Source organism: Thermobia domestica, chromosome 16 (genome assembly GCF_964235325.1).
Source record: "Thermobia domestica chromosome 16, izTheDome1.hap1.1, whole genome shotgun sequence".
NCBI lineage: Eukaryota > Metazoa > Arthropoda > Insecta > Zygentoma > Lepismatidae > Thermobia > Thermobia domestica.
Genome location: NC_137469.1, coordinates 135,635,968 through 135,662,619, shown reverse-complemented (window position 1 = coordinate 135,662,619; position 26,652 = coordinate 135,635,968). Strand labels below are relative to the sequence as shown.

At 36.4% G+C, this 26,652-nt stretch overlaps 1 protein-coding gene across 2 annotated transcripts in view; it reads left to right on the top strand.

Annotated features, from left to right (window-relative positions):
- Nucleotides 1-26,652, top strand: part of LOC145673438 (adenylate cyclase type 10-like) — a 545,310-nt gene that overhangs the window by 34,829 nt on the left and 483,829 nt on the right. For both annotated transcript variants that reach the window (XR_014128769.1, XM_081743142.1), the window contains exon 3: nt 7,476-7,613. Coding sequence is in view for 1 of the 2 variants with exons in the window: in XM_081743142.1 (XP_081599268.1) it covers nt 7,476-7,613 (138 nt within the window). In the remaining variant the exon portion in view is untranslated. The remainder of the gene's footprint in view (nt 1-7,475; nt 7,614-26,652) is intronic.

Genomic DNA, 26,652 nt, shown 5'->3' with positions numbered 1-26,652 from the left:
ATACCATTTACAACTGAAAAGTCCACAGTGCAAGCAAAAGGTTATCGTACGGTTTTCCACGTGGAAGAGCCCTGGTTCGATTCCCGACGCGAATTCTGCTGACTTCCTGTTCAATATAAGTTTGTTCTCACACAGTAAAATTTTTAACAATTATAAGTGAAAAGTCCACAGTGCAAGCATGAAAAGGATTAGCATACTGTTTTCTACGTAGGAAAATCTTGGTTCGAGTCCCGGCAATGTCATGGCTCCCTATCAAATATAATTTCCTTTTTAATATATAATTTATAAATACCAGTTATACGTCTTACACAATTCACAGCTACATATAAATAACAACATCTGCTAAGCAAAAGTTTATCGTACGGTTTTCCACGTGGGAGACTCCTGGTTCGATTCCCGGTGCGGATTCTGCTGACTTCCTGTTCAATATAATTTATATATACCTGTTATGTCTTACACAATTCATAGCTATATATAAGTAACAAGTTCGCACTGCAAGCAAAAAATTTAGCGTACGGTTCTCCACGTGGGAGAATCCTAGCTCGATTCCCGGTGTAATGAATAATCTAGATTTCCTCTACCCTACATATTACATTATACTATACCTTAGTCAAGTTATAATTCCATAAAAGTACACCGAGTAATATGGTATTCAATGTCGAAAAATCTGCAATCAATTTCTGATTAAAACAAAACTTCTTTTCCCTTATACTCCCGACAATTACAATATGTTTTACATGTATTTCACTCCCAATGTCAGTTCCCATATAAAAATAAACAAGTATAAAACAAGAATACTACAGAGTTAGTACCTGCCAATAATTTTCTCTTGCAGTGAATTCTACGTGTCAATTTTCTTCTTCCAACACTCTTCTTATCTCTTTACGTTGTACGAATCATGTAAATGAATCGGTATTTATATAAGTCTAATAACCTTGAGAACAAACCAGAAACTTCCAGACTATTCTTTCACCCATTCCAACGACCAAAATTCCTGAATATTCTCCAACGACTAACATCCGCTGCCGTGTTAAATGTCATGCATATAAATGAATCAAACAATATATTACCTTGTTATACGTGTGTGATCTGTATATTTCAATTCTAAAGGTCTTTTTATATTCTGCTTGTCAAATTAACATTTCTCAACCATTCTAAGAACGGAAATCATTTATGATACGCGACGTGTCATTTACAAGATCATTAATATGCGGAGGAAGGTGTATCAATTATTCAAACTGTCAACCGCCGGATCAAGAATATCGCCCCTCTGAATATTTATGAGTGAGGACTAGTTTTTCCACTTCCACTAAGTATAACATCATTATCAAATGACATATCAGCACTGATGGTATCGTGTTAGTGTGCCTAGTGCAGGCATATTACACTAGTATTTTAAATGGGCCAAATAGTCGTCAATGTGTAGCTTCAGCTTTCCAATGTTTGCAGACATATTGTTCGTACTAGATGTTTTTCGAACAGAGGCCTGGTGAATATTTTTTAATCTGGATTTCGAATAGTGAGAGACGTTGCTCACATTAATACGTACTACCAAACATTGAAATCACACATTGACAATGTAAATTTGGGTATTTCTTGCAACCGCACAAGCAAATATTTTTATAATTGGGGAATATCTACTTCAGTGAATTTCGAATTTTAACTCTTCAAATGCTGAAGCTTCTTGGCGTATGTTTGGTGTAAAACAGACTCCCTTGAACCACTTTTTTGTACTCATCACAAGTTGGAAGCTGTATCAAATTTTCGTTTTTTAAACTGTTTGTCCCAGGCAGTAATTTGCGTTTGGATGTTTTTATCTGATCATTTATATTATTAAGAAGGATATTATTTCCTTGCACTTTCTAATTCAAATTTGACAACGTAATCACAAAGAGTCCAACAGCAAACCGGTGTTTTGTTCTTTGATTTTCAAGAGGTAGTGAATTTCATTTCTCAAATTCATAGAATCTTTTGAGAACTATGGAGCAGAATAGCCAGAAGAGATAGCAAAGCCAAGAATATAGTTTCTAAATCTTTCAAGAAGCAGAAAATTGTCATGATAACCATGAAACCTGATCCATTTGATTTTTTTACCAGTTTCATATTTTTCATGTCAACCACTTTTGTACATAACACCTATTGATATACACCTATGTAGTGGGCTGTGAAGCCATTATTTTTTCCACTCAAGGGACCCCGTCCGTTGCTACACAGGACAGCCTGAACAGAGGCAAGTAATAGTTTTCCAGAAGTTTGCAAAAAGTCCTGAATATATCCTCTCCACTCACAGTGTCATGGAACGGTACAATGTGTAGTAGTTCCTCAAAAACAGGGAATTCAGCACATCACAAGCACAAAGAAATACGGCTAATTGAGTTATGCCACCGATATCAGTATTCTCATTACATACAGTGTAATATGCAATTAAGCGTGACGCTTTTAATTAATAACTCAAGTCGGACGACCATTCAGTTACACTTTCAGTGACCTATTGCGGGACAGTGATACGCTTTAAAATGTCTTTACACATCTAGAACTAACTACATATTCCAGCGGCTTTGACCAAACAGCCTTCACTATCCGTGAAAGATTTTGAGTCTTTCGCTATCATTTAAGACAATACATGATATTATGCTTTGCCCTCTTCGTCTAATTTAGTACACATACTCTGTTGGTGCTTTAGTTCTGCTTTCAATTCCTTGAACTCGTCTTACCTCATTAATTCTTCATCGTGATCGTATTTACCTTTAAGTTGCTGACAGCGACGGTTTACGCTGTATGGCTTAGGTACAGTGATGGTGGATTTCCACCCTAAACATACAATTTTACCTTTCACCTCAACACAAAAATACTGCGATTTCCATTCTTCTTGGAATTTGTGATGTCCATCAACGACTTTTCGTCCCCTGGTCAAGAAGGCCCTAACTTAACTGCTTGATCAAACTGTGAAGGTGCTGCGAAAGTAAAATTTTTAATCTAAAACTTTTGATTAATTTAGAGGTGGTGCATTATATCAATGTGACTGACTAAACAATATATATTGAAGTTTTGAATAGCATTCGTAAAACATCAAATTAACAACCAATCTTCACTATGGATAAAATTCAAGATGGTTTGCAAAACAAAATGAGCTCTCTAATTGAATATTTACATATTGAAATCTTCGAGTACCAAGTAGTCAGAAGGTTCCATACAAAACTGCGAATTTGGAGTAATTAGAAATCAAGAAATAGTTATCTGCTGCAAAGCACTTACTTGAACTTGCTGCGACTGGTTAATTTCTGCAGAATAATGTCGTTGGTGTATCCTGTGTTAATTTCCAGCACCATGAAATAAGCACACTGACATAAATTGTCATTCTTGGTGAGATTTTCCTTAGCATTTTCTCTGTTGACTTGGAAATGGATATTCTTTCTAACTTCTTTCCTTTTCTGGACAACAAGTGTGTTGTGTCCCACAATTTGGCAAAAACATGCATTCTGCAGTGATTGTCTTATTTGTGCGACACTGGTAGTTTCAGTAAAGGGTCCAATCCTTGTTGGCGTAACGCTGAGTTTGGGGAGATTATGTTGTCCTACTAGGGAACTTCGGAATGAACATAATAACTATATCACTAATGTAATATAATAGAAACTTGTCTCAGCTTAAAGATTACCCTCAGGAAATAAGGTACCACTATTGGCTGGTCATCTGCCGTAACTGGAAAGCTTCCATATTCCGCGGTCTTCAGCTAACCTCTTCATCTTCACATGCAATTCTTCTGTTTTGATACCATCCATCAACAGTAGCCTCCTTCGCCCCCCTCACTCTACGTCCCTCACTATACAGTTAGTTCTCAGCTAACATTCCAACCAGTTTCTCTTTCTCTTTTGAATTATATATAAAATTGTGCTTTTCTCTCCCTATCATTTCTAGTACCCTCTCATTCGTTTTTCGCTTGACCCAGCTAAGTTTCAACATTCTTCTCCATACCCACATTTCGAAAGCTTCCAGTCCTTCTTTATCGCTCTTGTATAATATCCATATTTTTGTCCCACACAATACATACTTCACATTATTTTATGGGTCTTTGTTTAATCTTTGTTCAAAGACTTACAAAACATATTTTTCTTTGTAAATGCTCCTTTCGCCAAAACTATACTTGCTTTTATTTCACTTCACATTTCATATTATTACTAATAATACTACCCAGGTATCAAGAACTAGTCAACTGTTATATTTTCTTTCCTCCTACTCATACACATTTTTGACATTGACTTTTCATTCCAATCAACATGACTTTTGTCCTTCTAACATTTATTTTCATCCAATATTCTTCAGTTCTTCCTCAAGTTTTATAATATTTTATTGATTTTATTTTCGGGTTCCGCAACAGGCAGCAAATCGTATACATCTAATCATTCTACCGAAATAAATCTTCATTACGTTGAATTCTTTACTATTTCTTCTAGATCAGGGATGTACGCAAGGGGTGGGTCCTGGGGGTCCGGACCCCCCGAAATTTCTACTTTTACGTAAATTTAGCCTAATTTTAGGGGTAATTTTAGGAATTTTAATAGAAAATACCCTCATATTGAGTTTGGAACACTCCCGAAATAAATTTCTGCGTACGCTACTGTTCTAGATAGATATTAAATAACGTTGGCAAGAGAAAACATCCTTGTCGAAATGTCCTTCCAATTGCACGCTCATTTTTTTTCAAGGTAAGGGATTAGGTTTGGGAAATTTCTTTAATCATCTATTTTGTTTATTTCATCATATTTGGTTTCATATTAAAACAAACTAACGCCAGCCATTAGAGGGTTAAGCCCTCTCGTTGGCAAAAGTTTCAATATATGTTAATGGTGCGAATACATATACAATAGATGGTCTAAGTGCAGTGCAAAAGCAACAAGAAATTGAGAAAAAACACTTAAAATTAGTCTGGAGAAATGAACAATATATAATACAGTGCAAGGTATCAAAGTAATGGTGCAAATGTACAAATATATATAATTAAAGAATAAACGTAATTGGGTATATCATATATAAACAGGTATGATAATGATAAGATGTGCATTGAGGTCACAATCACATTAGGGAAATTAGTTGAGACACATGAGGGTTAGATCGTCTGTCTCGGGGCGACTCGGGACTGATGTAAGACGTAATGATAGCCCATAGTAATGAGTGAAGAACATGTGCTAAAATGGAAAAATATGAGGTAGATGATCTCTGACGATGTAAATGTCAAATATTGCTCTCTCTCTGCGGCGTCCAAATTTATTGTTTGAACATAGAGTGTGGTGAGGATATTGAGCGGTGAGTGCTGATATCGAGATGGAGCATCTGTAAGGGCATCAACTCTTAACGTATCAAGATAGAGCGGATGAGCATTTGTAACGCGGGATTGAATGTATCTTGTCCGGAGTGTAGCAAGATGCTCGAAAATGGTTGGAAAGTCTATGTGTTCGTAAGTCATGTAATTTGAATATGGTAGTCGAATCCGATATGCCAGGCGAATAACATGGCGTTCCACAATTGCTAACTTCTCGTAGAGCTTAGGTGAAGCATGACACCAGGCAATGACCAAATGTGAGAAGAGGTCGAAGAAAAACTTTATATGCCTTTTGTAAGACATCCACACTTAGTCCCTAGGTTGCACGCTCATTTGTCACTTCTTTCCCTATTCTAATAATTACTTGTTGGTTCATATACAAGTTTCTTATGAGTTTTTCCATTGCAATCAAATCTTCTTTTGAACTCCCTACAACAATTCCCAATTCACTTGTTGAAAAATATTTTCTAATTAATAAATACAATATACACCTCTTACCCTGTTTCTATAAACTTTTCATCGATTACCCTTAATAAGGCAATTGCATCTCTTGTGCCCTCACTTCTAATTCCATACTGTTTCTCCTTAACTTCTTGATTTGTTCGTCCATAGATCCTCCTGTTTAGTGTTCGAAGCATAATTTTTGCTGAATGAGGTTTGAGACTAATAGTTCTTTGATCCTCACATCTCCGGGCTTGATTTCTTAGCCAGCGGTATCATGATCGTCTTCAGCAAATCTTTTGGGCACTGTACTGTTTCATATATATCATTACAGAGTCGGAATAATTCTTTCTTGCCCATTCACCACATTCTTAATGAATTTGATTGGCATATTATCTATCCCGGTAGCCTTTCCACTTCTATCGGATATGGTATTTTCAAGCTCCTCTCGAGGAGTTGGACCCTTTATCATCCTCATGTACTTAATCTTCTACTTCAACATTTAGTTCACGTGGTCAATATCTACTTTCATATCAAGTTCTCCTCATATTCTTTCTCATTATTATTTTCTACTGTCATCGTAATACCTCTTGTTTTCCCTGAAGTTCCACAGGTTTCACCTCTTTGTACTTTTCCTTATATTTCCCAACTCTTTGTAGTTCTTCTATGTCCTCATATTTTCAGCTTCAATACTCTTTCATTACTCTATCTGTTTTAATTCGTAACACGTTGCTTAACTTTCTGTATTTCCTTCTGCCCTCTTCTGTATTAGCCTGTTTCTTGCCCTCCTTTCTCTCATTTTTTGTAACTTACTTTTTATCAACTGTTTTGTGTTCGTGTATTCTATTTCGATACCTATCATGATGTATTCAACCGTCTATTGAGGATTTCCATGTATATCTTCTCGTTTTCTGCTGATTTAACCAAGTGTTCCCAATTACCAGTGAATTCCGTCAAAATAAATTGACAGTTCCTCTTCTTTTTCATTTCTTTCGCCTAAACCATATTTGCTACGTCAGTACCTTTCTTTCCTTCTTCCATAACTATATTGAAATCTCTAATTACAGTTACACATGCAATCTTCTTCCTGTCTGTTTCTTCTATTTTCTTATAATTTTCCTCTACATCTACAGTTGTGTGCCAAGTGGTCGGTGTGTATTTCTGTATCGACACTAGATCCTTTTATGCTGTAAGTCTTAAAATCATTACTCTGCATAAAGAAATTATTCTATTTTCACTACGTTCTCTTTTAAGCGCTTACCGATAATTATTTCCACACCATTTTGATCGCTCTTCTTATTACCTGAGTAAAACATTCTAAATAGATCATTTGCTTCTCAATTCCCCATTACCGTATCATCTAACTTCACAGGTTCCTAAACTTTTGACCTGCAATGTTTTGTTTCTGAAATAAAGATAAGTTCAATTGATTGTGTACGATGACAGAAGACACAGACTACTTTTTACTTTATTTGTTCTTATAATATTCAACCTGCAAATCAGTTGGGACGTCATACATATTTCGTCGTAATGGTTAATTATTTGAAACTTAGAAACAAACTAGCTATTTAATATTGTGTACTGTATGTGCTACAATGTTTGTTCGGAAATTCTATTATCATTTTTTTTAGTATGTTAATTTTCTATAAAATTCAACGAGCACACTTTTAAGTAGAAAGAATACATTATTGTAAATTAACCCTTCTTTTCTTTGTAGGATTTACAGCTATGACAGAAAAGTACAGCAGTGCAGGGAAAGGAGGTACGTACAGACTATCTGTAGCATTAAATGCATATATTGGAGCCCTTGTCGAAGAAGTTTTAAACAATGGTGGTGATATAATGAATTTCTCTGGTAAGTTGTGTTGAATTGATACTGTTAATTTGCCACCACATATTACAAATTCGTAACTCGCCTCATGTATCACATCAACAAAATTTAATGAAACTACAGATTAGTGCATTGTTAGTGCACGCAACACAACATTAGAGGTCTAGTAGTGTAAGAGTTATTAGCGATTATTAAAGAGGAGATCAACTTGAGATCTACCAACTTTTACACTAATTGTCTCACAAACATGAGACAAGTGGCATTCGTCGGTGCACATTGTTCTAACACTAACATTAATGTTACCATAGTATCAAAGTAATAAGTGATTGTTAATGGGGCCCGGCAGATTTATTAACTTCTACACTAATTATTCTACAGACATGGGGTAAGTTTTATTCGTCCGTGCATGTTACTGCTTTAATACTTATGTTAGTACTACCATAATATAAAAATTATTAGCAATTATTAAGGGGCCAATTTTAGATTTACCAACCTTTATATTAGGTCTTGATTGTCCCACAAACATGGAACAAGTTTCATTTGTTCGTGCGTCGTTAGTGCACATTAGTGCTTTAATGGTAGCGTAAATTCTGTCATAGTATCAAAGTTAATAGTGATTATAATTATTAGTAGGTGCCAAGTTCAAAATTACCAACTGTTACACTAATTGTCCCACAAACATGGGACAATTGTCATTCATGAGTGCACATTAATGCCTTAACACTAGCGTTAGTATTGTAATAGTATCAAAGTTATTAGCGATTATTAGTGGGGTGGCCAATTGAGACTTACCAACTTTTACACTAATTGCCCCACATAGTACAAGCACTATTTCTGAGTACATTGTTAGTCCACATTAGGGCTATTACACTAACCTTAGTGTTATCATAGTATATAAGTTGTTAGTGATTATTAATTTGGGAACAACTTTTATACTAATTGCCCCTCAAATATGACAGAGTGCTACACTATTCGTTTGTACACATTAGTGTTTTAACGCTAATGTTAGTGCTATTGCAGTTTAAAGTTATTAGATATTGTTCACAGGGCAGCTGTCTTAAAATAAATCAACTTTTCTAGTAATATTACTTTTAGTAAGTTTAATATTACTTTTAGTTTTAATACTGATTTCCACAAAATAGAAACAGTAAGGGATATTGAGATGCGGTTTTCTGCAATTAATTAATTGTTCTAAGAATAATTTCCATCATCTTTATTAACCCTCAATTCAAACCGAAAGTGTTAACCATTTCCGGTTTCAACACTTGTCGCCATAGAGCAAAAATGTAAATATATATCGACAAGCTATTTTCTCCACTCTATTCAGGGTGTCAAGGAAACGTATCATCATAACCAGCAACACCCTACTAAAACCAGATCACTAAAGAAAGGCAAAGCATGAGTTTTTTTAAATATGAAAATCAAAAGTCCATAATATGAAAAACATGAAATTTTAATAATATAATTTCTAAATTTTATCTTATTATACATGTATATTAGGGTGATTCAAACCCCCCACTGTTCACAAAGTGACTTGTCCCTGGGCTAGAAATATTCCATTTGAGGTATAACACAGGCCAGAATTTTTTAAATAAAAATCAAAGCATATTTAGGGGGCCATTAGTGGCATAAACTTATATGAAACAGGATGTTATCTGGAACGTTGCTCAACAAATGGCGCCACGTAGCTTGTATCGTGAATTTTGAATAAAAACAACATAAAAGTAAGATATTTTTCTCTTAGTATTTGCACTATTAAGATTTTAAACTTAAGACGAGGAACCAACCAAGAGTGAGTCAGACTATGCTGTAGTATCTACAAATCCTTGTGTCACCAATTCAGTAGCACGCTCCAATAATCAGCGTTCAGTGCGTATTGGAACAAGTGTTTTTGTCCCACATGATCTCTTTCCCACTGACTGGAAGGTTTCGAAAACACTCATGTTTCTCAAACCTAAAAAAACACCATCCAATGTTTCATCCTATAGGCCAATACAACTCACTTCCACTTTCAGTAAAATTTTCGAACGGATCCTATTTAAAAGATTACACCCATACTTATACTTTCATCATATCATTCCAACACATCAAGCTGGCTTTCGGCCCTCATATTCAATTAACGACCAACTCCTTCGTCTTACGTCAGTTGTCACCAATCATTATAACTCTATTCAGCCATCTTGTCTTGTTCTCTTCGACCTCGAAAAGGCGTTTGATAAAGTTTGGCACCTAGGAGTCATCTACAAACTTATCAAATTACGACTTCCTGTTGCATATCTCCGGCTTATCTTTCATTTCCTTACCTTCCGTCTTGCTTATGTTGCCATCAACGATCAGCTGTCACACCCGATCTTCTTGTTATCAGGCGTTCCACAGGGTTCGGCATTATCACCACTCCTCTATCTACTTTTTGTCGCCGACTTTCCTGAACTACCTCCGAACGTCTCTTTATTCCAATACGCCGATGATACAGCATTTCTTGCCCTCTGTCGCACAATAGCACAAATCAATCTTACTCTTCAGGAAGCAATTAATCGTTTCACGCACTGGTGCCACACTTGGCAACTGACCATCAATTCCGCCAAGACACAAGCCATCGTTTTCATTCCACCACGAAAACGTACGAAGGTCCATCGGAATCCTTCCAAGCTATCCTTACAAGTCAATGACGTACCGTTACATCCTACCAAAACAGTTACCTATCTATGCATCACATTTGACCACCACTTCACCTGGACACCACATCTCAATTCAGTCAAGGCAAAAGCATATAACAGACTTAATCTTCTGAAACGTTTAACAGGTACCACATGGGATCTCTCTTCGAATCTTGTTCTTAACACTTACAAAGTCTTTCTTAGACCAATACTGACATATGGTTTTCCCGCCTGGATCTCTGCACCAACCTCATATTACGACAAACTTGCCATTCTCGAACGTCATGCATTTAGAAGTGCCTTTCGCATCTCATTGCCTAGTCCTACACAAGACCTCTATTCTCGTATTTCTTTTCCTATTCTCAAGTATCACCTAGAAGCCTTACGCTGCAAGTTCATTACCGACCGCTTCACTCATCACCAGCCACTTCTTTTTGACACCATTCATTATATTACACTCCACCCGTACCGAGCACGCTATACCTATACACCTCTACATTTACTCTTCACGCTATATTATTACACATTACCTCCTAATCATCCAGCTCATGCGCTCATAGAGGACTTTTGCATTCATGCTCATCTACCTCATATCTTTCCATCTTATATCGCACAGTGATTTCCTCTGTTACTAACAGGGCTTCCCCATTTCTTCATCAGCCTAGAGTCGCCCATAGGCAGAAGTTAACTGCATTCGTTTACTTAACATCTTCCTAGTGTTGTGACGTGTCTGCACCTCATGCCATCTATCATGCTCATAACATATTTTCCTTGCCGAATAAATAGAATCTTACCGCCTTTTTTCTCTTCACTTTGCTTCATTCATTGTTTTGTCCTTTCCATCACCATGTATCTTTTCAAATTTGCCCGTAAATGTCTTTTTATACCCTACTTACCTTATGTGTTATAATCTTTGTACCGTACTATAATATTTCTGTTGTATTTGTAATATGACTATGTTCCCAATTCCTTCCACTACCGATGTCATAATGATTATGATCGCAAAGATCTTAAATAAATAAATAAATAAATGTATATAATGAAAACTATGACCCAGTACTCTAGCCTCCCTTAGACCATCCACAAATAGTCCATGCAACAAAATTTTCCTGTAACTTCCCATCCCTAAAAGAGGGCGTACCCCTCTTAAAGGTAGCTAGCTTTCAAGCTAGCATTAAAAAAAATCCCACATGATATTATCCAGCGACCAAACATAGTAGCTTTAGCAACTCGCTTGTAAATGACGCTTGCTCAACAGGCTATTTATACCAAAGCGTTGATAAAGAAAGCAGGTGGAGATACATCAAAATTCACTACGTAGTACTCTAGTTCAGATAGGACTCGATGCATGCGCGCGACTACGTGAGTACACCCACAAGATTTTTAATTTGGAGCCGGGTTTGAATCCGTTTCTCTTGAGTTTGTCAGCCGCATTAGCGACTGAGCTAGGGCACTCCTAACTTATCCTTATAGTACCGGTATATTTTACTTTATCACAGCACAGCTCTTTATGATAGTGTTCATATAAGATTTTAACTAAAAATAAATCAATCCAACATTGAGACTTCCTTGAAAACATATAGGCTAACACGATCCGTCATTGATATGCATCCACATAAATTTTGGAGAGTCGGCGCCGTTGACCCGACAAAAGGTCATCAACAGATATCAGTATCTTTAATGGAAAACTGAACTCCTCCAGAGCTTGCCGCCGTACACTGGGATTCGAAATTAATGTCCTCTTTGCCCAATAAGTACGTGAAAGAAGAACGTCTTACAGTCGTCGTGGGGAACAAGAATGAACTAAAGCTACTACTGGGCACACCTATTTACAAACCTGTGGTTGGTATGAATACTGGGGTCATTATTGCCGAACTTACAGTGGATCTGTTGAAGTCATGGCACTGTGAAGACAACATAGTAAACATGACATTTTACACTACAGCATCAAACACCGGCCATGTTACTACTGCTTGCGTGATGTTACAGGAATAGCTGAATCGAGCTCTTCTTTGGTCACCTTGTCGCCATCATATAGGTGAAATTATGGTAAGAGAAGTGTTTAAAGACTTGAATATTGAATCACTAAGTCACCTGATATTTCCCTTTTCACAAAATTTCGTGAGCTCTATGACGAATTACCTCATATCAGTGAACACCCTCTCTCACGATTTGATCCAACTCCATTTAACAAAAGTGAACAAAATGTACTTAAAAATTTACTAAATGATTTTTTGAAAGTTTCCCGCTATAATTTGAAACAAAATGAAAATAGTTCAGTGCAAGACACAGTTCTGAGAAATGACTACCTCGATTTCATTGACCTTTGTACCTCATTCCTCGACGGAGAAACATCTGGGGCTCCAGTTAAATTCAAATGATCGGGTGCTGTTCACAGAGCGAGATGGATGGCTAAATTGGTCTATGCCATTAAAATGTGTTTATTGGAGAAACATATTCAGACATTACCTCACGATGCCATCATTTCTCAGACAGTTTACAAAACTTAGAGACTTCGTCATATTTCTTACCGACGAGTACACTGTGTGGTGGATGTCATGCAACTTTGCAAATTGATGCTCTATGGAACAATTTCAAGCTCTATCAAAATCTACTGCTGTATAAGAACATAAATCCATTAATTTCTAAGAGTGCGATACTTGCATTTCAACTTCACTTATGGTATTTAACATCAGAGATGGTTCCTGTGAGTCTTTTCAGCAGCGCAGTGCCCCTCGAACAGAAATGTTCTTTTGCCAGTAGACTCTTAGCTGTGAAACCTGCTACTCCTCTACCAAATCCAAATGAATGTTATGGAACAGGATTTGGAAAACCTCGGTTTCCAGAACAATTACCAATACTACGTCTCTAACCGATTTGGCTGGTTTACATTTAACACCCTGAAACTCGAAGATGACTTCCTCGGTGACGAAGTTACAGGCCGGCCAGAAAATCCTTTATTCCAAAACTCACTTCTGAATATCAATGCCGTGAATGTTATCAACGACTGCAGCACATGGAATCAAGCTGAGTGCGGATTTCCTTCCTTCAGCAAAACAAGAGGAACATTTCCAAAACATTCTGCAAGTGGTTGAACAGAATAGGAAAGACAGTCCAAGTTTGCGCAAACGACCACGAAAAAACTAGATGTCACGTGTTAGTTGTGAAATATCTTTGTGAGACAGTTTAGATTACGTTACGGTAAAAGAGATATATATTTTTAAATATATTGTTGAAGTGAGAAAATTTGTGTAATACTTTCAATAAATGCTTTTACTTATCAAATTTGCATTTTGATTTTTTAACACACTTTGAGTCTGACACTTGTAATATATATTATACTTTAACTACTTTATTTTAATATCTTCTTAGAATGAGAGAATTTGTGTAATCCTTGCAAAAAAAAAGTTTTGATTTACCAAACTCACGTTTCAATTATTTCAATACTTTTTGACACTTCTATTATATGTTTCAGCTGCTGGTGGACCCCCTAAACATTCAAAAATTTTGCTAAAATTTTGCATGAAGTATTAACTCACGAAATGGAACAAAACTGACCTAGGGACAATAATCCCAGGTTAATTTTTCAAAATTGTGGGGGTTTGATGCACCCTAATGTATATATCACTTCGTATTTATGTCATGTATTTATTAACTAGTTTACGTCATGCCAGGAGCCAGTTTACACATTTCAATAATAAGAGCTTACTATTAATAACTGGCCCATGTTAATATATACTATGCTTTAAAACAGTGATACGAAATGGCAGCGTGCAAATAATAATGATAATGACAATAATAATAATAATAATAATAATAATAATAATAATAATAATAATAATAATAATAATAAGGATACGATTTATTCTTTTTCGTGGCCAAATGACAGCTTGCTAATAAATGCATAAAATCTGATTTGTTCCTTTTACTTAACTCTAAGCCTAATAGAGAGCCGCGGTGGCTCAGTGGTAGAGCTCACTTCTGCAGCATGGGGTCCTTGGTTCGATCTCAGCTAGCGCCAAGTGAGCTTTATGGTGGACAAACACCGTGTGCGTGGGTTTTCTCGGAGTTCTCCCGTTTGTTCTCACTTTCTTCTTTCCATCATTTAATTCATTTTTCATCATTACCGTCCTGTAGCGTCGGAAGTATTTTTCACCTGGAGGGGTCTTGAAAATAGACACAGGAGTGTAACATAGGTAAGATAATACGAATATATGTTTGTAATGTAACAATTGATTTGATTTGATTTGATTGGTAATTAATAATAATGATAATATAATGAAGCTGTAAACAGTTTCGTGAGAGTAAAATTTTCATCTATTAGAGGCATCTTAGTTTACATCTTTAGATTAATTAATTACGTGTCAGTTCTGTGCTGAATTTTGGTCTGGCGCAGAAATTTTCTACCACTGAAATCAGAATTAAAAACATAAAATTGTAAAATTTGTACTGCTCACAATGACTATTTTTACAATTTTTACCATTTTATATACTGGTACATATTTTTAACTGTATTGGATGTGGTCACACGGACCCCATTAAAGAATCTTAAAAGTACTTAAATCACTTGGAAACGAGGAAATTAAAATTATATTTTTAAAAGTCCAGTTCTAGTGTTGCAGTACACTGTAATATTAGAAATTGTTATTTATAAGTACAAACTTTGTAGTACTTTGTAGTAGAAAGTAACTTGAACATTATAAAACAGGCTACGTAATTAAGTAAAAAATAAGAAAATATATTTTTTCTACCTACTTGACTTCGTGCCAGAAATGGAAAAATGGAACTTTCACTAAAGACTTCATAAAATTTATATAGAAAATTCAATTACACTAATTATCCAGAGTTATTTGTATTTTATTTACTACACTTACTTCAGTATATCCAGTTTGTTATTACATTCACCTCACTTCCTAACCTCATTATGTTTACTTCACTTCACACTAATAAAGTACGACATAATTAATAAGGATTAATTCAAGTTTATATTGAATTTTAAGTGCTATTTTGCAATTTAAATAATTGGTTATATAACGCATAACATTTTGCTTACGTAATTCTACATTTATTTCTTTTCAAAATTGACAAAAAGTATCCTTTCTTTCGCTTGTCTTTGATATGAATTCTCTTGCAATGGTGTTTAAATCTAGGTCTGGTCGCTACACATATGCAACATCAGCAGTTGAGCCAATCTTTTCTGTGTCATGGACGTCCTCAAATATGTCTTTAGATGACGCAAATAGCTGAATGATATTTCGCAAATGCTCAAGAAGCTGGCATAGTGAGAACGAAAGTCCCTAAACGAACAACTTGGTCGAGAAGGCTGCGAACAGTTGGGGTTTCAGCACTAATAGTTGTAGTGCCCTTAGTAATTGTGTTATTTTATAATGGTAATATTTTTAAGTAGTATTGTTAACTCTCTTTTGTAAGATCTGGCAACATTGATACTTCCGCTTCTGTGGAGGGAAGACGAGCGGGTGACTTCCGCGGTACTAGGGAGAAAGAGATTGTGTACCGCATGGCTTCTCGATATCTGTAAAAATGAAGCCTAAAATTATAGTTAATCTAGGCCTCTCGTAGCCATCCTCCTTTTATTGGTAATCAACAGTTTTGACAGAGCAACATTGAGAGTAAGTGAAGTTTTACGGTTACTTTTTCATCATAATTTTGGTGTACAATTTCCAAGAGGAGTTTATAGAGAAGAGCAGGTGGTCTCCCACGTGTTTTGTTACAGCTACAAGTTTTTGTCTGTCAGTGTGTGCCTCTCCATTAATTATATTTTAAGTTTCTGTGTTCGTCCTAGTGACATTCTCCATTTAATACGATAATGGCAATTTTCGTGAAGTTTTTCTTAGTTGTGATAATGTATGAAATCATAATGAAGCACTAAAAACTTCTGTGGGAACCCGCCACATGCACGCTCTGTCCGGTATCATATCAGTGAAGGAAGCAATGTATTCAACCTCTAGCACAGAATCATCAAGAGTCCAGATCTTTACAAGGATTGTAATGAACCAGCAATGTACCTTCCCAGGAAGTAGCTTGGTTTTCACGTACAAACGACTTAAATGCTGATTCCCATTCATATATTTGTTACAACACTACTTCCTTGAACTTAAACATGTACCTCAACAAAATATGGCTTCTTTACATTCTAGTGTACTTGTTACAGTACCAAGTACTGGATTCTATAGCTACTCATGGTATTTTAGTAGCAAGCAGCATGTTTATTCCAAACCAATATCCTTTCATATGTGCTGTTGTGAACCAGTGCAGTCTCTTAAGTGAGCAGTGTTAGTCTATTAACAAGCAGCTTGTAGAGTGGTGCAGGATTTATGCCAAACGCATATTCAGTTGGAATAATTTAGAGGCATTTTAGTGGCCCATAGCCCAGGTGAATGAGCAGCATGAAGAATCTACCTGTTATTTTCGCCGCCGCTCGCTCAGTGTTTAGTCGAGCGACAATGCAGTTCTGGGACATGTTATTTTACACCACAATACATTTCTCTGGAGTTTTTCTTACTTTTTTTCATTATTAAGGAGTTACCTTGGAGCCCCCTTTGGTTTAGCTCAGCCCAGCCTTGGCTCAGGATCAACTGGTAGTGAGATGAGTTGCTGTTGTGTTAGTGTTTCGTATATGAAGATGGGCAGTTTAAAGGTGTTTTCCTGATAAAGGTTGCCTTCGTAGCAACCACATTCGTCATTTTTGATGAGTATGTTGTTTTTAGTTATGTTCAATTATGTTTGAGCATGTTTGTGCGTATTAAAGCTCATCTTTGATATAGCCTGTTAATTTATCAGGCCCAGTTAAGCTCTTCGAAAGCTTACTTTTTCTAAGCCCTCTTTAGTGTTTATAATGTTCAGTGCTCTCTGAGTTGAGTGAAAGTGGCATATTAGCCAGTGCTTTCTCATAATAATAGTGAATCCTCCAGCTATCTCTCCAAGCTCATTTCAATGGTGTTCTTTGAAGAACTGTGTTTACAAGTGTGGTGCACTACTTAATTAATAGCTGTTTTGTGTTCTCGCCGGAGCTAGGTGTCCCTTATAATCTCCATATAATGTTGGCCACTCGCATTTTAGTGCAGTTGTGTTGTTCACACAAAAGTGTTTTTATCTTATCTTATCTTATTGAGCATCAATCCTGAATACTTGCATCATTCATTAGTGAGTATGCTTTGTGCATATTCTCAGGTAAGAATCACAATGTTGAATAAACAAGCTTAACGCTATATGTGTTCATGGCAGCTTCACTCTCACCGGGGTGGAGCATAATGTTGCCAGTTCAATCAAGAAAAGGGCACAGAATGCCCATATGTGGAATGTAAATCTCATAGTAACAGGTAATCAGTCTCAATGGGTTATTAGATGAATGTGTATAATTTTATTGCATACCTTTTCTTAGTGGTAACAATTTTAATATTGAGTTTTGCACTTATGTTTGGATAGTGCACATGTAGGCGCGCACCCGATGATGGGTATACGCTGACTAGTATCTTATAGCTATATTATTATCCTTGAAGTCTAGTTGCAGTGTACAACAATTAACAATTATGATACGATATTATCTTTTGCATAATAAATTTAAACTATTTCTTTCATCATCTTCAGAAGTGATAATTCTTCTGGAATTTGGTAAGAATCTAACTTGCATATTAGTATGAAGTGTGTTAATGTTTCAATCATCATACAAGGGAGGTGAAGATGGTTGTCCCTCCTCAATTGTTTATAGCTGCAAGAATTTTGATGTAATCATGCATCAGTAACTGAATATTCTCACGCATGACTTTTTTTTATTGTTTTATACGAATATATGTTCTCGTGCATGATAGTACATGTACCTGTTATGAAGTACCTGTTTTATATCAAGCTTCCATGGCCCTAATACCAACTTTTGATCAAATAATAAATAATCTTTTCCATTTTAAGTGTTGTTGTTCAAGTGCAAGTCCCTATGGCTAGATAAGTTTAATTTAAGGTTAGCTATTTCTAAATTATGGTATATGCAGGAGCGAGAAGAGGAAGGGGGGTTTGTTCATGCCTTCTCGTAGAGCTGGTGTGGGCAAACCTCGTGTTGTCGGACGTTGTCTGTGCGCCCTATTCTTCATTGCCATATCATTTTTCACAGACTGGCGACCCCTTGATACTCAGTTTTCTGGATTTTCTTTAGTCTGCGTTCTAAGTACGTTAGACGCCTTCCTCTCTGTAGCACTCAGAAGTTCCGGGCCATCCTCTGGGGCGCTACAGGGTGTGTAAGTTTTTGGCGACCTTCACCCAGGATTTCAGCTGGAATCTTCTGATCCCTTTCTCATACCATTGCTCTGGATCCCCTTAGCTAGGTTCTTTGCTGGATCGTTCTTTTTCATTGGTATTGACTATTTCGGTTCCTGTTAGTCATAACTTGCGTTAAGGTGCCTGGAAGTCTTGATTCTTTTCTTGTGTTTATGAGTCAATTATCACGTGTTATTAGTTGGTTTATTTAGTTGTGTTGGCCATGGAAAGCAGGTAAACATTCTCTACGTCAGCGCGTCATACTTTATAGTTAAATATTCTTTGAGATTCTTTTGAATATCATTTCTGGTTTGATGTAGTAATGTGGTTCCTAAAAAAAAAAGCAAGGCTGCTAAATCGCTGTTGAGACGGAACAGGAGTGCAAGGGTTACGGGTTCCCCATCTTCATGAATTGGTGTTTATATATATATATATATATATATATATATATATATATATATATATATATAAAACAGTATTGTGTAGCGCTAATATAGTGAACTTTATTTCTTTTTTTGATTGTGTTGAACTATTAGTGTCACAATGAACAAGAATAAAAAGAAAACGCAACAATGTGGCCATGCCGGCACATTGTTAGAGTGTACCTCTTGTAACACTTGGTACTGTAGACATTGCACCGAGTTAACAGAAGAGGAATTTAGTGAGAGAAGTAAACCTGAAGTCCTCTGGGATTGTAATAAATGTGTAGCACAACCCAGTAGGTTAATAAATGATTCCACTGAGAATGGAGATTCAAATGTTATAGTCGTAGTTACTAGGAATCAGGATGATACCATTAGTGAAAAAGGTAGTGATACCTCCAACTTCGTTGAATTGATGTCTCAGCTTTCTAGTCAAATAGACTCAATAAAGGTGGCCGTAACTGAAGAAGTCTCAGTGATGAAAGCCACCGTAACTGAAGAAGTCTCAGTGATGAAAGCCACCGTGACTGAAGAAGTCTCGCAGGTAAAAACAGTGGTCATTAGTGAAATGTCTGAGGTAGTAAATAAAGAGGTTTCCCAAGTAAAGGTAGCTATAAATAAAGAAGTGTCTAGTTTAAAAGAAACTGTTGATCGTCATCTCAAGGAACAGGATGACAGAATTACTTCTCTAAGTAATCGTTTGGAGAATAATACTGTAGAACTTACTCATCAAATTGAAATTGTTAATGAAAATCTAGCCTCTTAAGAAGAAGCATTACTAAATGTCTTGAAGGACAACAGTGTTGGTAAGCGTCAATTAGATAGTTTGGCTAATCAGATGCAGGAAATTCAGCGTAATACTAATTCATGTCTTAATATGAGGGAAGACCTTGAGGTGTTGAAACAGAAATTGGATAGTTTATTTGAACAAGGTGAAGATGAAGAAGAAGAAAGTGGTGAACAAACTGTTTCAGTTATAAATATGGAACCTAGGCATTTTGAAGATGTGGACCGTTTTTTGGGAATTTCGCATACTAGAAGTAACTCCTATGACACCATTCCGAAGGTCCCGGTGGTTGTTTCCACTCCATTAATGGGAACCACTTCATTTGTTACTACATCTTGTTTTCCATCCTCTCGTTTAGATGTTGTTACTGATACGTACAGAATTAATGGTGGTAATAATATTCACACTTCATTCTCTCATGCTCCAAGCCACGCTTGTTGTACTCATTCATGCTTTTCGCAGAATAGAGGTCAGTTAGACAGTGGGGATAGGAACTTCTCTGGAGTTAGCAGTCGCATTTCTATAAATCCTGTAGTTTCCTCGTGCACAGTAGGTGTGAATAAGGTTCCTGGTGTGTCACTTGTTAATGCGAATAATGTTAATCCTGGTTGTTGTGGAATGTTGAAAGAGAACATGCCCAGTTCCTCTCTAGGGGCTGATAATTGTCCCATACCGGCTGTTTCCGATTCGTCCAATAAATGTCAAAAGTCATTAAAATTATCCGATCTTAGTCACTTTCCCGAATTTACAGGAAATGTGTTAGAAATTTCGCCTTTAGATTTCCTTCAGCAATTAGAGCAAAACTTTAAGTTAGCCAATTTGTCCCCTGAGTACCAGATTTTGGTTGCAGTTAGGTCTATGAAAGAGTCAGCTGCTTGCTGGATTTCTCAGGTTAAAGATCAAATCTCTTCATACGATGATTTCAAACGTTTGTTTCTTGCACAGTACCTTAATCCTAAGGTGTGTAGGGCCCAGTTGCGATATCTATTGTCTACAAAGTACAATCCTAATGTTCACGGTAAGGCTTCAGAGTTCGTGTGGAAGCTGTCCAAAGGTATTAGAATGCTTAAAGGGAATATTCCTCAAGAAGAGTTGGTAGACTACCTTATTGATACCTTACCTCAGGAATATCAGTTTACTCTGAGTCAAGTGGATATTTCCTCTGTGTCAGAACTAGCTGCACGGTTAATGAGACTTGAAATTCCTGACAAGTCCAAGTTATTGAATTGTCCATTGGTTTCACTAGAATCTGTAGGTACCAAGCGTAAGGTTGGATTAGACTCAGATAATCATTTTAGGAAAAATAAGAAACGTAATGTTCATTTTGACGTAAACTTGGCTACAGTTGTAGACAAGGAACCGGTTGATGATCAGGCTAGTTCAGTTCAAGTTAATGATAAGCAAGGCAAGGCGCAAACCAAGGACAAATGGGTTCAAACTAGTTACCCTAGTGTTAAAGAATATATTGATAATAAGCAACCTAATGCCAATTACAATAGTAATAAGAAAAAGTTTTGGTTTAACAAACGAGGCAATAATAGTAATTTTAGTCCAAATACCAATAATCTTGCTAATAATAATAACAATCGCCCTAGGGGTAGGCCAAATAATGGTAATGTAAGACGAGCAAATGTAAGAAATCAGAATCAGAACAATGTTCATTCTGACCATACTGATAGCTCTGTGGCTCAATGTTTAGTTAATTCATGTGATCAATTTGAACCCAGAGTAGCACCTTGTGCTTGCGCTCATTGTCCTAACCTTAGAAGCAGCTATACTGAGGTTGGTGCAACCACTTCCACCTCTTCCGAGCCTTATGCTCAATGCAGCACTGCGTTAAACCAGTGAGGCAGGCTCCCGAATAGTCGCCTGGAGTCCGCCAAACTGAAACTCAGCGGCCAGAAGGTAATTTTTCCAATAGATGTAATGGCACTTGGTATACCCAAAAGCCCATGAATGTGTTTTTCATTTTGAAAGAGAGTGAATCTTTGGATAATGATGATGTTGGTTCTTTTATCAAATCCCCATTCTTATCAGGTAAAATAGCCGGTATCTTTCTTTCATGTATAATAGATAGTGGTTGTGAAGCTAATTTATTAAACTTTGGTGTTTGGAAAAGAATTGTAGAAACGTTGCCTAATGCTAAGTTATCTCCGGCTAGAAATGTAACATTGCAATCTTTTGTAGGTGATGAAAAGTATAATGTCAAAGGACAGAAAATGCTGTATTTAGAATTTTCAGATCATGTTTTAGAAATTCCTTTCTTTATTGTAGAAGGAATGAAGTCGGACGTCTTGTTAGGTACTCCTTTCCTAACCAAATATAATTGTGTAGTTGATTTTTCAAAGCAAATCTTAACGTTGGATGATTTGGATGGTAAAACTGTTAAATTAAATTTAAATTCTCTCTGGGTTAGTTCGGTAGAATCTGAACCTCTGATACAGGAAGTTAGTAAAGAGGAAGACTACTTAGTATCTGAAAGTGAAATTCGAAATACAATTTTCCAAAGAACAGATTTAACATCTGAAGTTAAGAGTAAATTAGTGGAACTACTTCTTCGCTATAGATCATTGTTTTCTGAACGCCCTAGGCCTGCTAAGGTTAAGCCTTTAAAGATAGAATTAACAGACAACGAACCTGTTGTATGTAAACCGTACCCCATACCATATGCTATGCGGGAACCTTTCAGAAAGCTCATTCAAAAATGGCTCGAGTGGGGAGTGATCGAAGAAAGGTTATCTCCTTATCTCAATCCAATTCATTGTGTTTATAAAGCTGACAAACAATCAGTAAGACCCACCTTAGATTTAAGACATCTAAATACTAAAGTGGTATCTTTTAATGTTAAGGTAGAGCCAATTCAAGACATATTAGCACGTCTCAAAGGTTCAGTAGTTTTCTCTTCTTTTGATTGCCGAGACGGTTATTACTGTTTGCCTTTAGAGGAAGATTCATATGAAAAAACAGCATTTTTATTCGAAGGTAGGCAATATTGTTTCAAATATTTAGTCATGGGACTTAAATCTGCCACTAGTCTATTTCAATTTGTAATGAATAGCATTTTCGATTTAAGCACTAAGCATTTTGTTTCTTGTTATCTAGATGACTTACTTTGTTTTTCCGATTCTATCAGTAAGCATTTTGAGCATTTGGAATTCGTGTTGTATACCTTGAATAACTTAAACTTTTCCTTAAATTTTCAGAAATGTAAGTTCATGTTTTCCGAATTGTTGTTCTTAGGTCACATTATATCAGGTAAAGAAGTTAAAGTTAATCCTAAACTTAATGAAACCATACAGAGATTTCCAATTCCCAAGAATCGTAAGCAATTGAGACAATTTTTAGGTCTAGCGAATTGGAGAAGGAAATTTATTCACAATTACGCAGACCTCACCGAAAGTTTAGTAACTTTATTGCGTAAGGGCGTAAAGTTTCACTTTGGTCCTGAACAGATGCATTCATTTGAACTGTTAAAGAAAGCGTTGGTTTCTCCGCCAGCTTTAGTGCTCCCCGATATGAATAAGGCATTTCATTTGTTCTCAGATTCCTCCATAATTGCCATTGGAGGCTATATAGGGCAGTATGAAGGAGATGATTTTCAGGTTATCTCATATGCCAGTAGGCGCATTAAACCTACGGAAAGATCTCTGTCCATCTTTCAAACTGAACTATTAGCAGTAGTGTTTTTATGGGAGCGTTTTGCTGATTACATTCTAGGAAAAGAGGTAATTGTTCACACAGATAACAAAGCTATTACTCATCTGAAAACTATTAGAAATTTGGATGTTAGAACAACCAGACTATTATTAAAGTTGCAAGATTTTAACCTTAAGTTTGAACATCTCTCCTCAGCAGAGAACCGTATTGCAGACATTATTTCACGCAATCCTCCTGACGAGGAGAATACGATTAATTCTACTTTCATGGTAAACGCTGTGTTTCGAAATTTAAGTCAATCTTCTTTTGTTAAGCTGTTATTGGAAGAACAAACCTCTGATGAGTTTGTAGCTAGATGTTCTGCTAAACTGGAAAAGGGTAATCCTAACTTTTGTAAGCATTTAGATTTAGTGTATATTAAGCAAGATGATACTTGGAAATTAATAATTCCTAAGAGTCTAGTAAACATTGTTATAGATGAAATTTACAAGGAAGCTCATTTCGGCTCACGCAAATGCTATCTACATTGTAAAAAGTTATTTCACTGGCCGAACATGAAACGAGATATAGCTAGGTTCATTAATGATTGTGAAACTTGTGCTAGAACTAAAAGTAAATCTCAAATCTTTGTACATCAAATTTGCCATGTGGATGCTGACATCCCACATGCCAAGCTGAGTGTGGACCTCGTTGGCAGGTTACCAAAAAGTAATGGTTATTATTATATATTATCTATCTTAGATGTTTACAGTAAATTTCTTGTATTATACCCCGTTAGGAATGCTAGCACCAAGGAAATCACTTCAATAAACTCTAGGAGATACTTTTATCATTTTCCAATCCCTCAGGAAATCATAACTGACAGAGGCGCCCAGTTCCTCTCGTCCCTCTGGCGACGTTTTTGTCGCAGGAATGGTATACATCATTTACTTTTGAGTCCGTACAACCCCAAAGCTAATCCGGTGGAACGTTATCATTCAGAGATATCTAGGTTACTAAGGGTATTTATAAGTCATGATCACACTCAATGGAGTCAACACTTATCTGAGGTGCAAACGCTGTTGAACAACTCGGTGTCCCTTACCACAGGGTACGCACCTTCAGAACTTTTTCTAAATCATTCAGCTTTGGAAAATTTTAAAAAGGAGCTAAATTGGCCTCCTGAATTTGGTAATGTAGACCATGCCTTTCGGCATCAACATGTGTTATTGAATACTAAGAAAAGTCATAAGAAGAATGAAACCAAGGTAAAACAGGCACTGAGATTAAAATCGGTGACCTCGTATTTGTTAAAAATCGTAAACATAGCTCATTGTTAGATAAAACTATCAGTAAGTTTTTTGTTAAATATCTTGCACCTTTTTTGGTAATTGGCGTGGAAAGCAATACCGTAGATTTAGTAAATTTAAATAATGAATGGGTTGGTACTCAAAACTTAGATAATGTAAAATTATTTAACTGTTCTTTACATAAAAGACAGGAATTGCTGGTAAACACTTACCTGTAAAAAAAACAAACTTTGACAGCAAAGTTTCTTTTTTTTATTCAACTAGGGCGAGGATGTAGTGCCCTTAGTAATTGTGTTATTTTATAATGGTAATATTTTTAAGTAGTATTGTTAACTCTCTTTTGTAAGATCTGGCAACATTGATACTTCCGCTTCTGTGGAGGGAAGACGAGCGGGTGACTTCCGCGGTACTAGGGAGAAAGAGATTGTGTACCGCATGGCTTCTCGATATCTGTAAAAATGAAGCCTAAAATTATAGTTAATCTAGGCCTCTCGTAGCCATCCTCCTTTTATTGGTAATCAACAGTTTTGACAGAGCAACATTGAGTAAGTGAAGTTTTACGGTTACTTTTTCATCATAATTTTGGTGTACAATTTCCAAGAGGAGTTTATAGAGAAGAGCAGGTGGTCTCCCACGTGTTTTGTTACAGCTACAAGTTTTTGTCTGTCAGTGTGTGCCTCTCCATTAATTATATTTTAAGTTTCTGTGTTCGTCCTAGTGACATTCTCCATTTAATACGATAATGGCAATTTTCGTGAAGTTTTTCTTAGTTGTGATAATGTATGAAATCATAATGAAGCACTAAAAACTTCTGTGGGAACCCGCCACATGCACGCTCTGTCCGGTATCATATCAGTGAAGGAAGCAATGTATTCAACCTCTAGCACAGAATCATCAAGAGTCCAGATCTTTACAAGGATTGTAATGAACCAGCAATGTACCTTCCCAGGAAGTAGCTTGGTTTTCACGTACAAACGACTTAAATGCTGATTCCCATTCATATATTTGTTACAACACTACTTCCTTGAACTTAAACATGTACCTCAACAAAATATGGCTTCTTTACATTCTAGTGTACTTGTTACAGTACCAAGTACTGGATTCTATAGCTACTCATGGTATTTTAGTAGCAAGCAGCATGTTTATTCCAAACCAATATCCTTTCATATGTGCTGTTGTGAACCAGTGCAGTCTCTTAAGTGAGCAGTGTTAGTCTATTAACAAGCAGCTTGTAGAGTGGTGCAGGATTTATGCCAAACGCATATTCAGTTGGAATAATTTAGAGGCATTTTAGTGGCCCATAGCCCAGGTGAATGAGCAGCATGAAGAATCTACCTGTTATTTTCGCCGCCGCTCGCTCAGTGTTTAGTCGAGCGACAATGCAGTTCTGGGACATGTTATTTTACACCACAATACATTTCTCTGGAGTTTTTCTTACTTTTTTTCATTATTAAGGAGTTACCTTGGAGCCCCCTTTGGTTTAGCTCAGCCCAGCCTTGGCTCAGGATCAACTGGTAGTGAGATGAGTTGCTGTTGTGTTAGTGTTTCGTATATGAAGATGGGCAGTTTAAAGGTGTTTTCCTGATAAAGGTTGCCTTCGTAGCAACCACATTCGTCATTTTTGATGAGTATGTTGTTTTTAGTTATGTTCAATTATGTTTGAGCATGTTTGTGCGTATTAAAGCTCATCTTTGATATAGCCTGTTAATTTATCAGGCCCAGTTAAGCTCTTCGAAAGCTTACTTTTTCTAAGCCCTCTTTAGTGTTTATAATGTTCAGTGCTCTCTGAGTTGAGTGAAAGTGGCATATTAGCCAGTGCTTTCTCATAATAATAGTGAATCCTCCAGCTATCTCTCCAAGCTCATTTCAATGGTGTTCTTTGAAGAACTGTGTTTACAAGTGTGGTGCACTACTTAATTAATAGCTGTTTTGTGTTCTCGCCGGAGCTAGGTGTCCCTTATAATCTCCATATAATGTTGGCCA